This window comes from Phallusia mammillata, chromosome 1 (assembly GCF_965637545.1).
Source record: "Phallusia mammillata chromosome 1, kaPhaMamm4.hap1.1, whole genome shotgun sequence".
Taxonomy (NCBI): domain Eukaryota; kingdom Metazoa; phylum Chordata; class Ascidiacea; order Phlebobranchia; family Ascidiidae; genus Phallusia; species Phallusia mammillata.
Genome location: NC_137252.1, coordinates 18,918,220 through 18,931,127, shown reverse-complemented (window position 1 = coordinate 18,931,127; position 12,908 = coordinate 18,918,220). Strand labels below are relative to the sequence as shown.

Below are 12,908 nucleotides of genomic sequence, written 5' to 3'. Positions count from 1 at the left end.
ATCTATAATAACTATGACGTCATTTTTATTTGTCGGTTGTTGAAATAGTTTTTGTTTCTCCACGCCTACTTCAGTTTACCATGCGATTTAGGTACCACACAAAAACACAAATGCCACCGCTAGTTGTTCGACCATAGAAATTTAAATCATGCACTTTTAAGACCACGGCAAAGTATGTTTATGGTTTTTGTTTTGGTTATCCTGGGTAGAGCTACTAACACCATACGTTTCGCCTGATCCAAAAGTGCTTAATTTTCGACAGGTGGCGCAAAGAGCACTTTTTTCATTTAAAACGGTATATCTTAAAAAATGCTAACGGTTAGGGCTATTAGGGTTGAGGTAAGGTATTAGTACTTAAAATTCAATAAAACTAACCCAAAAAATTAGTTACTAATGTAAAAGTTTCATGTAAATATTTCCCAACCCAACCCATTTAAAGCCGCTAAATAAATAATTCAGCTCTTTACGCCACTTATCGAAAATTAAGCACTTTTGGATCAGGCGAAACATATGGTGTTAGTAGCTCTACCGTTATCCTGACTGGTTTCTTAAAACACGAGCAACATTAAAATGTTTATTTGAAGGCTGCACTGATGATACCTTAGTAGTCGAGTGTTGGTGAAACTAAAACTACCGAGAAACAAAGTATTAACAATGTTTAATGACGTCACAACAAATAATGTCGCATTGCAACACGTCAGTATGTTCAAAATGCAAATTGTAAATATCAACACCAATTCTTTTTATGGCCCTAACTAACAAGTTTGATTTTAATGTTTGTCGCATTGTAGCCTAGAATCCCTGGATTGTTAAAAAATGCACATTGCGCGGTACCCAAAATCCAACCCGTCAAATTCGAAAAAAGGAAGCGAATTTTTTTACCTTTAGAAGGTACGAATTGGCAAAAACTTAAAAAAAGAGGGAGACATGGAGAGCACGCATATATGCGATATTCGCTGTTTGGACTATTTTTCATTCGCATTACGCACATTGAAGATGGTTGTCGATACAACTTTTAGATTTAGCTCGCAAGGTTAATTGATACGTTTACTGTTTTGCTGTTGGATTGAAGCGAAGATATGTTGTAGTTTTTCTCCTTATCTGACCTTCTTAGATGTTAAGCAGGGGATTTGTGCATGTATGAACAACATCCAAGACGCAGACGGAAACAACCTCGCCTACGTACACAGTTGTTTGCAATTTAACTTTGGTAACTTTAATTTGGTTTCGGTCGAGTTCGGGCCTTCTTACAACTCTGTCACTAACAACCTAGCCTATGTAACATTTATTTGCAACTAATAATTTGTTTGTTTGTTTTCATGTAAGAAGCATGAAATTTACACGTAGCCTACACATTGAAAAATAGGTTTTGGTGTGAGACTGTTGAAACGCTTGGAATGAAAATTAGGGCATTACTTGGGAGAAGACGTATCCAAAAGAATAAGCTACAAGGATCGTGCAATGTGTTTTGGCTCCTACTTGTCTTGTTTAATTTAAGAACCGCTGGGTTAACCGGTTAATCGTTATCCGGATAATTCAACCTTAGTTAAACCAAATTTCAAATCTCCAACTGCCTATAGTGTAACAACAAAAATTAAAACACAAGCTCGACAACGTACAAACACATACTCAATACAAAATGACAAAGAAGCATGTTTTCTTCAAGCATATATTTTTCTTGCACCACACAATAGTTTTAAAAATTACCGCCTGCAACATTTTCAGGTGTTACGTGACACTAAAAAGGTCAAAGAACAATGGTCTACCTACGCTGATAACGACCGCATTGTTTCTTTCAGCGATCCCGGAACATGAGGGTTTACCTTTATAACTTTGTAACGAAACAGGTTTATGACCCCCAGATTTCTTTCACGAAAAATATTTTTCAATAGCTGTTACGTGATGGAACTAAAGTATTTTAATTCCCACCAAAAATTGCGTTATTGTATATACATAAATTTAATCAAGTCGTACCTTTGGTTGCTGTTAGTAAACTGCACTAAAATTTTCGCAAAGCGGTGTAAAAAGAAATATAGAAAAAAATGCTACAGGTTGTCAAAAAGCGTGTGTGTGATAAGCAGGTTGCTTTTCTTCTTTCTATTTTTGTGAACTTGTAAAATCTGTAATGGATTGTAACAGATTTTAACAGTGGGAAAATGATAATATTGAATTTGTTGTTTATGACAAGTTTATTATTTTGCGTTGATGGAGAAAACTGGGAAATATTTCAAGGAACAGAATACTTCATCAATCTAACTGCCGTGGCTTCATACAAAAATGCGGAAAAGGATTGTGCCGCGTTGCATGCTTGTGTAGCTAATGTCAAAACAATAGAAATCTACAACTTTTTAAACGAAGTATTAAACCACAAAGGTATACTTCTTTTAAAATAATTGGACTTCAAGCAAATATTATCAAGATAAAAAATGCCTTTTCAGAAGTTACCTGCCCTTTGTTTATTGGTGGAATGAGAATTAAAAACTACAATAAGTTTCAGTGGAACGATGGAAGTGAAGTTTCTGTTCCGGCTAATATATGGTTTCCTGGACAACCAAATGATTTACATGGAACAGAGGATTGTATTACCATGGGTTCCAACGATACGCGATCCTACCTATGGCATGATGTACCATGTACGGATCACAAAGCTGGGTACATACGCGAAAAGGTTCCACCAAGTAAGTAAAATACGTTTAATATTAACTAAAATCAACACAAGTTTCTGTCAAAAACGTGTCTCCAACATATGCAATTTTTGTGACCAGATGTCTTTTTTGCGCAAGAAATAGAAATCAAATATTCAACCGATAAAGAGATGAGCCATAAAGCACTAGCATTTGTAAACAGTAAACTCCCTTTTAGATATTAATTGTTTGTTTTATAATGAAGTTTTGCAAAATATTACGAACACAAATCTAAATTGCATTCGAATGTACAACTAAATCGAATTAGCCGGCTTATACAGCGGTTCATACGGTCATTTTTTCAACACAACATTATAGCTTATATGGGAAACAGCGCCACTTGACATATGGAAGAGCAGTGAGTTATAGTGCAAAGCTAAAAAAATCTCCATTCTGTTTTGCTCAATCAAACCACACATTAAATACCTAGTGGTCTAGGAGCATATCATATAAGTAAATACGACAGTTTACCAAATCGTAAAACGTGTGTATTAAAAACATGAGAAAACATAAAGTTATCTTATTATTCCAGGTCCGAGTACAATCTCAAGAAACCAAACATCACAATCCGACATTTTAACCACTACCTTTTACAATACAACACATGGTGAGAAGCAACATGCTTAAAAAACGAATATGGATTGAACCTTTTTTTTCTTATCAATTGTACAGCAACATCTACACAAGCAAACACAGTGATCATCATTGCTGTGCTTATAGCAATTTTTATCATCCTATTGGCTGCATGCAGCGCTTTTGTTTTGCGTTGCTCTTGTAAACAAAAAAGGTAATGGTGTTCTGTTCTTTAAACTATTTTGTGTAATCGCATACAGATAACTGCGAATTTTTGTTTAAAATATTTCCCTCAAAGTGATTAACTAGTGAATGATTTTAAGAATGCCAACATAAATGTTTTAGTACGCCTTTTGTTCATCGTTTAAACTACATCCTGCAAACGGGTGATTTAAAATAATGGTTCTGTATTTAAACAGTCTATACCAGTGGTTCCCAAACTTTTTCATATTTTTTTCTAAACGGTCCCTTTGCCATTATTTCGAGGGCTCGCGGTCCTTAAGCCTAAATGTGTATTTCATAAAAACGAAAGTTGATTGCAGGATTTTAGCTAGTCATGCAAAATTGCGCATAATAATCATCGAAATACAGCATGTGACATCACAAACAGGACAAAAACATTACGATTGTGCGCGAACAATTGCATTTTTTATAGTTGTCATTCAATAAAGGCCATTGTTTAGCAATGGAGACAGTCGATTCTCAATTCTACTTTGATTTAAACTAATTTAGTGGCACAAACTGACGCCAAATAAGATTATGGAATTACTTCAACCGCTTCGCGGTCCCCCCAAAATTGCCTCACGGACCCCTAAAGGACCGCGGACCCCAGTTTGGGAACCGCTGGTCTATACGCTTAGAAAGGCTGACATAAACAGATTGCTCAAATAATGTTTTTTACAAAAATTTGTTTACATTCTGCCTTTTTTTCAGAAAAAAAGAAGACAAAATAAATCTGACCAGTGTGATTGTTAGTGATCCAGCTGGTAAGAATCATCGCATTTCTACGACTTCGCTTATGCAAAAAACTATTGTCACTGATTACTTATCTTAATTGGCGTTATTTTATACCACGAGAATCTTTGGGTATTAGCCTATGGGCCCTTTTCCCTACCCCTAAAGGCGATGCGCATTCTTGTTTCTCTATTTTGGCCAAGAAAGAGTGCTTTTAACGCTTTCATCTTTTTACTTACAACAGATATAAATCTGAAGTTGTGTAGGGTTGCATTTTTTCAAATGTCATTAGGCGATTACACAATTATATAGATTGAGCAAATAGTGCATGTGGTTAACTTGTACTGAATGTGGCATATATAAATTACAAATTGGTCACTTTTCTAGTTTTTCTTCACAAGTTTTAGATTATGTTTTTTACCTTTTTCAGATATTATTCCTCAAACTAAGGAAAAGTACAACATGTCAAAAATAGGCGTCGAAGTTTTGCCAGTGTCTTAAAGTACATGCGACGAGATGCTAGATCACATCAACTAAACTTTCGAAAATTATAAAAGTTATCAAACTTCTTCTTTCTTTAGTGTTAAACCGCATTGTTTATTAATAGTTAAGTTTAAAAAGTTGGTTGCAGATTGTTATTGCATGGTTGTTTGCTTCACTAAACGCGTTGACCAAGGCTCGGTGACTGCGAATTAGTTGAAGCAGGTGGTCAAAATTGGATTAGAACCGAAAGCAAACGCGCAAACCTCGGGATCGTCTTGGTGACTTAAAGTTAAAGTTACGAAATTAATCTTAATCGAATGAGGGGAACAATTTATTCATTGACATGTATAAAACTTGTAGATTTGTGCCGTATCCACACTTTTGCTCAATTTACTACAAAACCATTTTTTGATTTCCTTTTAAATTCATCGCATCTTATCGCTAGACGACAGCAGAGAGTGGTGATCCGCAGATTAGTTATGTACCACGCTTATGTTTCTTACACATCGGGACATTTCTTGTTTTGACTGCATTCTGCACATTTTTATTGTCGGCAAAAACGCGTAGTTGCAATGGTTTAAGTTTAAAACCACGTATGTGAGGGCAGTTCAAAAACTTTTTATGTATGTTTCAAATAGTTGTGCATTAAAATTTCTTTGATTTTGTTGTTTAAAACATTCACTAATTCACTTTATTTTAGTGTTTTTTTAAGCTTTTTTAACTCGGAGTAAATCTATAAAATATCAAGAAACAAATTACGAAATCGTATTAAATATATTACTCTTTGTAGTATTTTTGGACGCACCTATGGCTACCTTCCAGGGCGCACCGTTTAGAAACCGATGCTTCAGAGCAGGGGTGCACAACCTTATTGCTAGACCGTCGCTTCGCTAATCCTTATTTCACCAACGGCCGCCAATACCTTGCTTGTTTTTATTTCAAAATTACTGAAGTAAAAAAATATGTTTTTGTCATATATTTTGGCGCCTAAAACAGATTAAAATTCTAAGTTGATGCACAGATTGATCTGAACACCAATCTGACAATCAGTCTTAACTGTTTATGACGTCATAATAAACATTGTGACGATTGTGGTATCTGTTTTTTTCGTATTGTTTGCACACAAAAGGGGTACAAAAAAGGCTGACCCATGTGCACTGGCTACTAGGCTGGTGATACTCTTTCCAGTCCCACCAAATCTGTTTAGAGCAGCTTAAAAATCAAAATATTTGGCAAAATAGTTTTTATTTTTGTCACGGCCGCCAGTACATACATTTTAATATACATGTTCGCGGCCGCACAAACTCGTCTCTACGGCCGCAGGTTGTGCACCCCTGCTTTAGAGTTAGATTGTTGGAAAACTTTCTACTGCATAGGAGGTGAATGGGTTTTTGAAACTGTAACATGACCTAGAAATTAAATCCGTTCGCATTATAATACGGAGCCTTTCAAACATGGACTCAAAAGCTAAAAAGATATTGATAAATTTTACCAAACAAGTGCTTTCTACCAGCAGGTTTGCCACTGTTTGCAGTTAGGTGTTTTGAGATCCATTTTGACTCCACATTATTTCGGTGTTGGAGATCCGCTTCCGTCTACTTACCTCCTCCACCTATCTTAGAGATTATCGTGTACGCAAAGAGAGTGTTTTTTTTAAATAACTGCGTGGGTTAACAAAGCCTCCATTCCGTTTTGCAAAGGGCATATCGGGTTGGTTCTTTCACAGTTGTTACGCTGTTGTTTCTACATTTTGTCACATGGTATTTTTGGATTGATTTTTTAAAACGAGTAGGTTGTCGACTTTTACTTTTATGGCCGGTTACAGGTGCATTTCCCAACTTTTAAATTTTGTGTCAGATTTTTAAAAGTTTCAGGTTTGATAAATGTTTTTAAAATAAAAATTCGACATTTAAGCTCATGCAGCTCATCAGAAATCTCCTTCAAAAACTATATATGATATCGATCATCGCGTACTGTGATTTATATATGAGTGTGCCGTGATCGCTGGTCTGCATAGACCAGCAGTGGTTCTCAAACTGTGGTACGCGTAACTCTACTGGTACGCCGGAACGTTTTAGGTGGTACGCGAGTAGCTTTTTGTGATACCTAATTTAAGTCCGATCTAAAATTGCAACTCAATTGACCCAACTGATCAGCTCTGGTTTGGGCGAAACTCGTGGTTTGGACATTCTTAATGGGCCTATTTCTTGGTCTATCTATTCAAACAGGGTTGCGACCCCCAAGGTGTACGTGAGTTGTTTCAGGGGATCCATGGAGTCAAATGCGTTTCATATCATTAACCAACACAAAAATATTTCCAAGTTTCTTCATCATTTTTACAATCCTACATACAAGTGCAAACTGTTTATCACACCATAACTTGGCTAAGAACACTTACTTTTTGTGATTGTTTTATGACATCATAACACCCACGGAAAATAGACTTTGTAGGACCAGCGTTGTGTCAAGTTATAATTTATAATATATGCCAGTAAATTTGTCCATTTGTTGTGTTGACCGCTGCAATACATAAACTTCATTGAAATTGGACCGTGAAGGTGAATGAAAATGCTTCAAAAGAGTAATAACGTATATTGCAAGAAACGTGAAACATAAAAAGTTCATAAAAGGGGTCCGTGACTACAAAAAGGTTGGGAACCACTGGTTAGGTGGTACGCAGCGATAGAAAAAGTTGTCAGGTGGTACGCGATCCGAATAAGATTGAGAACCACTGGCATAGACGCTTCAGGGCTGATCCCAGTTATGAATTTATGTTCATCTTAACTGATACTGGCCAATCTGGCGATCCCCTACTACGAAGCTGACATGTGCAGCATACGAGGCAGGCAACGGTGCTTGTGATTCGACTTTCGGCGGATTCTCCACTGACCCTGTGTATCTCAGTTGGTAGAGCGCGAGTCCCGGAAAGACTCCTGTCGTGGGTTCGAATCCCACCGCAGGCTAGATTTTTCTAGCCTACGCCTTGCCGTATGGTGGTGAATGCGTGGTGACCGGCTGATTCGGTATAGCGCCTTCAATGGCCCTAGCGTACTGTGATTGATATCGATCACTTCAGGAATATTGGCCATTGTTTAACTGGTGATTGGTTATTTGCATTCTACAACGTGTGATTATCTTTATCATGAGGAAAGGTACTCCATACGTAGCCAATTTGGATGGGTTGAAAAAGCAAAGAAGCTTTGAAATCAGGAAACGCAGCTTAATTCCCACGACTAAAAATTTACCACCAAGTGGAAGTTCCGTCAACGGAGGTGGAGTAGTTTTTGTCGAAAATAGATACCACACATGTCACATTTTTGTATCTCTAACGACAATCTAGCATCCATGTGCCTATTTTCGAACCTTAACAACTTTTCTATTCTTCCACATTAGTGGTCGAATAAAACCCACTTTTTTACTCACTTATCCTGTCACATTGAGTTGGCGGTTCCTTCCATCTGCTATATTAACCCATTAGCCTTATCATTCCACAGCAAAACAGAATCGAAAAGAAAAATAAGAATCTACACAAAGCAAAGAAACTGAAAGAAGTAAGTAGTTAAAATAGCCGTTTCTACATGTTTCTAACATACAGTACTTGGATAAAAAATAAAGCGTGTTTAATTGAGTCGCCTAATATATCGTTACGTTTACATTCCAGATGAAGACTTATGTCGTCGCCTTGTTACTTTTTCTACTTTTTGTTGACTTGAGCCAATCGATTCGTTGGAGGAGACGTCACACAGGAGTCCATACAGGCTACTACTATGCATGTTACCGCCGTCGATTTGGAAAGGATTACCAGAATGTTCCATCAGGTGAAATGAAAACGCCTTTAATTACATCCGAGATACTGTGGTTAGGTGTATCTACGAATAGAAACAAATTACATGTTATATTATATACGCGTTATTTTTGTTGAATAAAGCTGAGAATACAGATGAAGCAGTGAATGACTTCATGAACGACAACAGAGACATTAAAAACATCCAAGATCTAGTTGCAGCGATGGATGGAAATGTTGAGGAAAACTAGATTTCGGAGCACGTACAGGCCAACTGTTCGGGTAAGTCTACACTGTAACATAAAAGAACAATAAGCACTTATGTAAAGTTTGTTCAAAAAGGTCTTTCGGTGTACTGCATGATTACCCAAATTTCTGTCAAAACGTTATTTTTTCAGGTTGATGATCATACCCAGAAAATCTAATATTTCGAAGCAGTTGTTTTGAAACGAAATAAACTTGGAAAACAATTTGTTTCTGATTTTTGAAAAGAGGTTACTTATAGTGACTGTGTTTAGGTTACGGAAAATGCACGATAAAAACCAACTAAAAACATTGTGTAGTTGGTAGGAATTGACTTCTCAGCTATATCAACAGACTTATGTTAGTTTGAGTTTGAAATATGAACTAATGTAACAGTTGTGCAAAATTTGTAAAATATGAGTTTAAAACCGACCCTTTAAAATCACAAAAACACTGTATCAATGTGTAAAATATTGCTACACAACAAAAAGCAGTTGTTGTCTTTAATGTACAAATTTTCAGTATCAACTGGCACGTTTTTTTCATGGGGTTCGAACCCAGGACACTCCTGGGGACGAATCCCGATCAAAGTTTTTTTTGTATGTCTGTATATGGGTCAGGCGCACCAGATCATTCGGCCAAGTTTCTGCCCAACTGGCACGTTATTAAGCTTCTGAGGACGTCTCATCACATGGGCGACACCTATCGTTTATACTAAATCCACACATCACAGCTGTTACGCACCTTACGAAATCGACAATGCGTAACGACAAGTGAACAACATTTTATCGTTTTAAATCCTCAAAAGCTTTAAGAATCGTCCTTTTCGAATAACTTGCAGAAAATGAGAGTCAATTAGGCAAAACAAACGCTTCGTTACAAAAACCATTATTTTCTAAATGTGACAATTAGAGACTCTTAAGGTTTCGTACGTTGTTCTAATTAAGTCTAACAGAGAAAATAAGTCAAAATTTAATGTTAAAACCAATACCGGAGAATTTTGATAATCGTAAGTGAAAAGATAAAAAATAAGTTATCCGCCAAAAACTCAAATAGTTAACCATAATATTTGTTTGTATATGGGTGATTGTCAGCATAATGGTATTGTTCCGTTAACTGTTGTATGAATAAGATTGACAATGGTTTTGTTACAAAAACACACACAACGCTTTTGTTACATTAAAATACGAGAAATTTTGCCAGTTGCCGGGTACTTTAAAGAGCTGACAAAAAAAGAATGACACACTGCTGCAAGTGTTACGAAATTATTTCGGCAGCTTTGGGAATTCGGCTAAAATATCTTTCAGGTGGCGACGTTAAATTCCAATAGACCGATTATGTCTAATTCTTTGTTTTAACAAAAACTGCCTCCCTAATTCGAAAACGGGCCGAACCCTGCAATAGCGGCCCACCACTAAGCCAAAGAGAGACTGCAAACTGGTTTTACTCATGGACGCCTTGTTTGTAGAAAACGATACACAGAATTTGCATAAAACAACTCGTACTTCCAAATTCGAAAAGTTTCACTTCATTCAAAGTAAACGCCAGTACAACACGACGTAAACGAACACGTGATCCCTAGAGGCTCATCCGGGCATCGACAGAGGTAACAAGCGTGAACACGAAAACAACACTAGAAAGAGCAACCTATAAAACATAGGAAAAGCATAGTCGTGTACAACAAATGAGCGCATACTGTGTGGTGAGAATAATTTGCAAAACAATTAAGTGAAAAATAAGTGGCAAAACATAACAACGATAAGACACAACAATAATTATTGTTATCGTGTGATTAATTATAATTATTCACACGATAACAAACTGAAAATAGTTATCTGCATGAAGGTGTGTGATGACAGGTTTTTTTTTAAGGTTTGGTTTGGGTGACCGCTAAGTAGTTTTAAGAGACCGCAAGTGTTTCATTTAAATACCAAAAACTGTAGTTGTAGTTGCAAGTCCAAATTTTGGGAAACCGCTGGAGAAATTTGGGGGACCGTTTCGGTCCCCCAAAACACCTTAAAAAAACACTGTGTGATGATACAAGCAAATATATATAAAAGCAGGGGTCGGCAACCTTTTAGGCGACGCGTGCCAATTTACTTGTTTTGTGTTAATGCCCTCGCGTGCCAAAGTTTTTCTAAATAATAGTGGTTCGTGCCAGCAGATATCAATAATAAAGAGAAAACAGAGCGTTTTGTGCATGTAAGGCTAAATTTTATAACAATGATACGATAAAAAATATAAACAAGCAGTGTAACAGGTTAAATTGTTACTTTAATATAAACACGCAAATCGGTTGGCGTGCATGCCATGAAAAACAACCTCGCGTGCCAACCTTGGCACGCGTGCCAGGGGTGTAGAAGTGAATAATGTGATGGAGATTCCGATCATTAAGTTTCAAACGATTCTCTTTGAAGAAAACAAGTCGATTCACTCGAAACTTAATTTAAAATAAGATCAGCTTTCCCTTTGCAATAAACTTAACTTACACTGGCTCGGAAGTAGATAGAAAAAAAACTGAAATGGAGCCCAACGTTTGTAAATACCTTTAAGAAGTAAACAAATTTAAACAAAAAGGATTTGTTATTACAGGAATCGTAAAGACGAACATAATGCATTGTATTTTGTTTATTAGGAAATCAATTGCACTTAAATTGTTTTAAAAAGACTTTTTTGGCATAAAATTAACCAGCGTTGCACTGTCTTTTAGTCAGTGGAGGGCGTGTCTATGTGCAAACAGGCAGCACATCAGGGTAGAGCTACCAACGCCATACTTCACGACAGACCCACATTTAGCCGATTTACGATAGGTGGTTGGTATGAGGTTTCATAATAATAATAACAAAAGAATCAACCTAAAAACCTAGGTACCTTAGTCTCATTATAGTATTTTAAATAACTACGCTCTTCACGTCATCTATTGGTACTTAGCAAACCGTCACTACCGTGAGTTCCAACGTTAGTAGCTCGACCAACAGTTCCTAATCTGCCTTTCTTGCGCTCAAAAACTCCAAGGCTCCAAAATAAAAATAAAACGATTTATTTTGTTGAGTCATTATAGACCGGCAGCCCAGCGACATTTGGGTATACGAATTAGATACCAATATCTGACTATACAAGTGTGTAGAGGGTCACCAGAGGTCAATGAAAATGGGAGTCTGCCGGGTCCCACCCACCCCCGGGGGATCCCGAAAGGTGCTAAAAATGGGTACAAAACAAACGGGAGAAATACCACTTGATTCCACCGCCATGGGATGCCCATTGAGATCCTCATACAAATTCCACAAACGACAGACATTTTTCCCGCCTCATTTGGCCCGCCAGACCCCCCACAAAGGGCCCAAAAAGGGGGGCAGCATATACGAGTGAGATACCACTCGCAACTAATGCCAAACGAACAAGTTGAGTTTATACAATGCCAATTGGGATACGACAGACTACTGTTCCACCGCACCGCTAGTATCAGACTCCCTAGAAATCCGGCAGATGACCCTTCCCTGTGGCGATATTCAACAGCATTGTAGATGTAGATGCTGGTGCAGAAAATTTTGTCACTGCATTTAGGAGAGCTTCAATTTGTTGGTTATCCTTCTTTATCCTACTTGAATGAAGCTGTTGGCTTGGTGTTCTTCTGGTAGAAGTCCTGTCATCCGTCTCAACTCGGTCACTGACATCCCTCGCTGGGTAGAAGTGATGCACCAACGGCGTATGGCGTTGGTGGAATTATGGAAGCCAGTTATCCCTTTCATTGGTGATGCTGCATCCCTGTTTACAGTTTGCTCAAGGGACAAGTATACCGCAGTTCGAGAAAAGTTCTTCAATGTCCGTCGAATGGAAAACTCTCCTTTTTTTAGAACGAAAAAAAACTTTTGGTCCAAAGTTTTAAGTTTTTCCAGATACAGTACTCCCCAGCGAGCATAGTTTGGACGATTGAGACCAAAAAAGACATCAAGAACTTGAGGAAGAATTGCAATGTATCCTTCTACATCATTGGTACGCAAAGCTTTCATTGATGTAAGTCCCCATGGCACAGTAAAACGATAACTCTAGGTGAAAGTTACCCAGCATTATTAACAGACGATCAAAACGTGGAGCTTCAAGTGACTGGATAGAGTAGGCCTTGAGTGCAACTGCTAGATCATAGGAAACAATTGCATATTTTTGATTTGTTTTTTTACGGCGACCTT

At 37.4% G+C, this 12,908-nt stretch overlaps 1 protein-coding gene and 1 long non-coding RNA gene across 3 annotated transcripts; both read left to right on the top strand.

Moving 5' to 3' along the window:
• The first annotated feature begins 943 nt into the window (after window positions 1-943).
• On the top strand, window positions 944-5,788 carry LOC145209132 (ladderlectin-like). Of its 2 annotated transcripts, none has more exons than XM_080079380.1 (6): window positions 944-2,373; window positions 2,439-2,678; window positions 3,217-3,291; window positions 3,357-3,471; window positions 4,191-4,243; window positions 5,485-5,788. In XM_080079380.1, exons 1-6 carry the CDS (start codon window positions 2,157-2,159, stop codon window positions 5,586-5,588), a joined length of 804 nt encoding a protein of 267 aa, XP_079935506.1. In that variant the 5' UTR covers window positions 944-2,156; the 3' UTR covers window positions 5,589-5,788. The 2 variants fall into 2 exon arrangements, with proteins under 2 accessions (XP_079935506.1, XP_079935507.1); XM_080079381.1 differs by having other exon boundaries at window positions 945-2,373; window positions 4,642-5,494.
• A 230-nt stretch (window positions 5,789-6,018) lies between these two features.
• Window positions 6,019-8,948, top strand: LOC145209133 (uncharacterized). Its single transcript, XR_013855014.1, has 4 exons — window positions 6,019-8,245; window positions 8,356-8,512; window positions 8,623-8,760; window positions 8,877-8,948. It is a non-coding gene; the product is annotated as an uncharacterized LOC145209133 (long non-coding RNA).
• Window positions 8,949-12,908: the final 3,960 nt, after the last annotated feature.

Bases quoted from the DNA above. Each gene is read 5' to 3' on its own strand.
- LOC145209132 (XM_080079380.1), top strand. From the start codon at position 2,157: ATGATAATATTGAATTTGTTGTTTATGACAAGTTTATTATTTTGCGTT. The intron at 2,679-3,216 runs GTAAGTAAAATA...TTATTATTCCAG, and splicing joins ACGCGAAAAGGTTCCACCAA to GTCCGAGTACAATCTCAAGA. The intron at 3,472-4,190 runs GTAATGGTGTTC...CCTTTTTTTCAG, and splicing joins TGCTCTTGTAAACAAAAAAG to AAAAAAAGAAGACAAAATAA.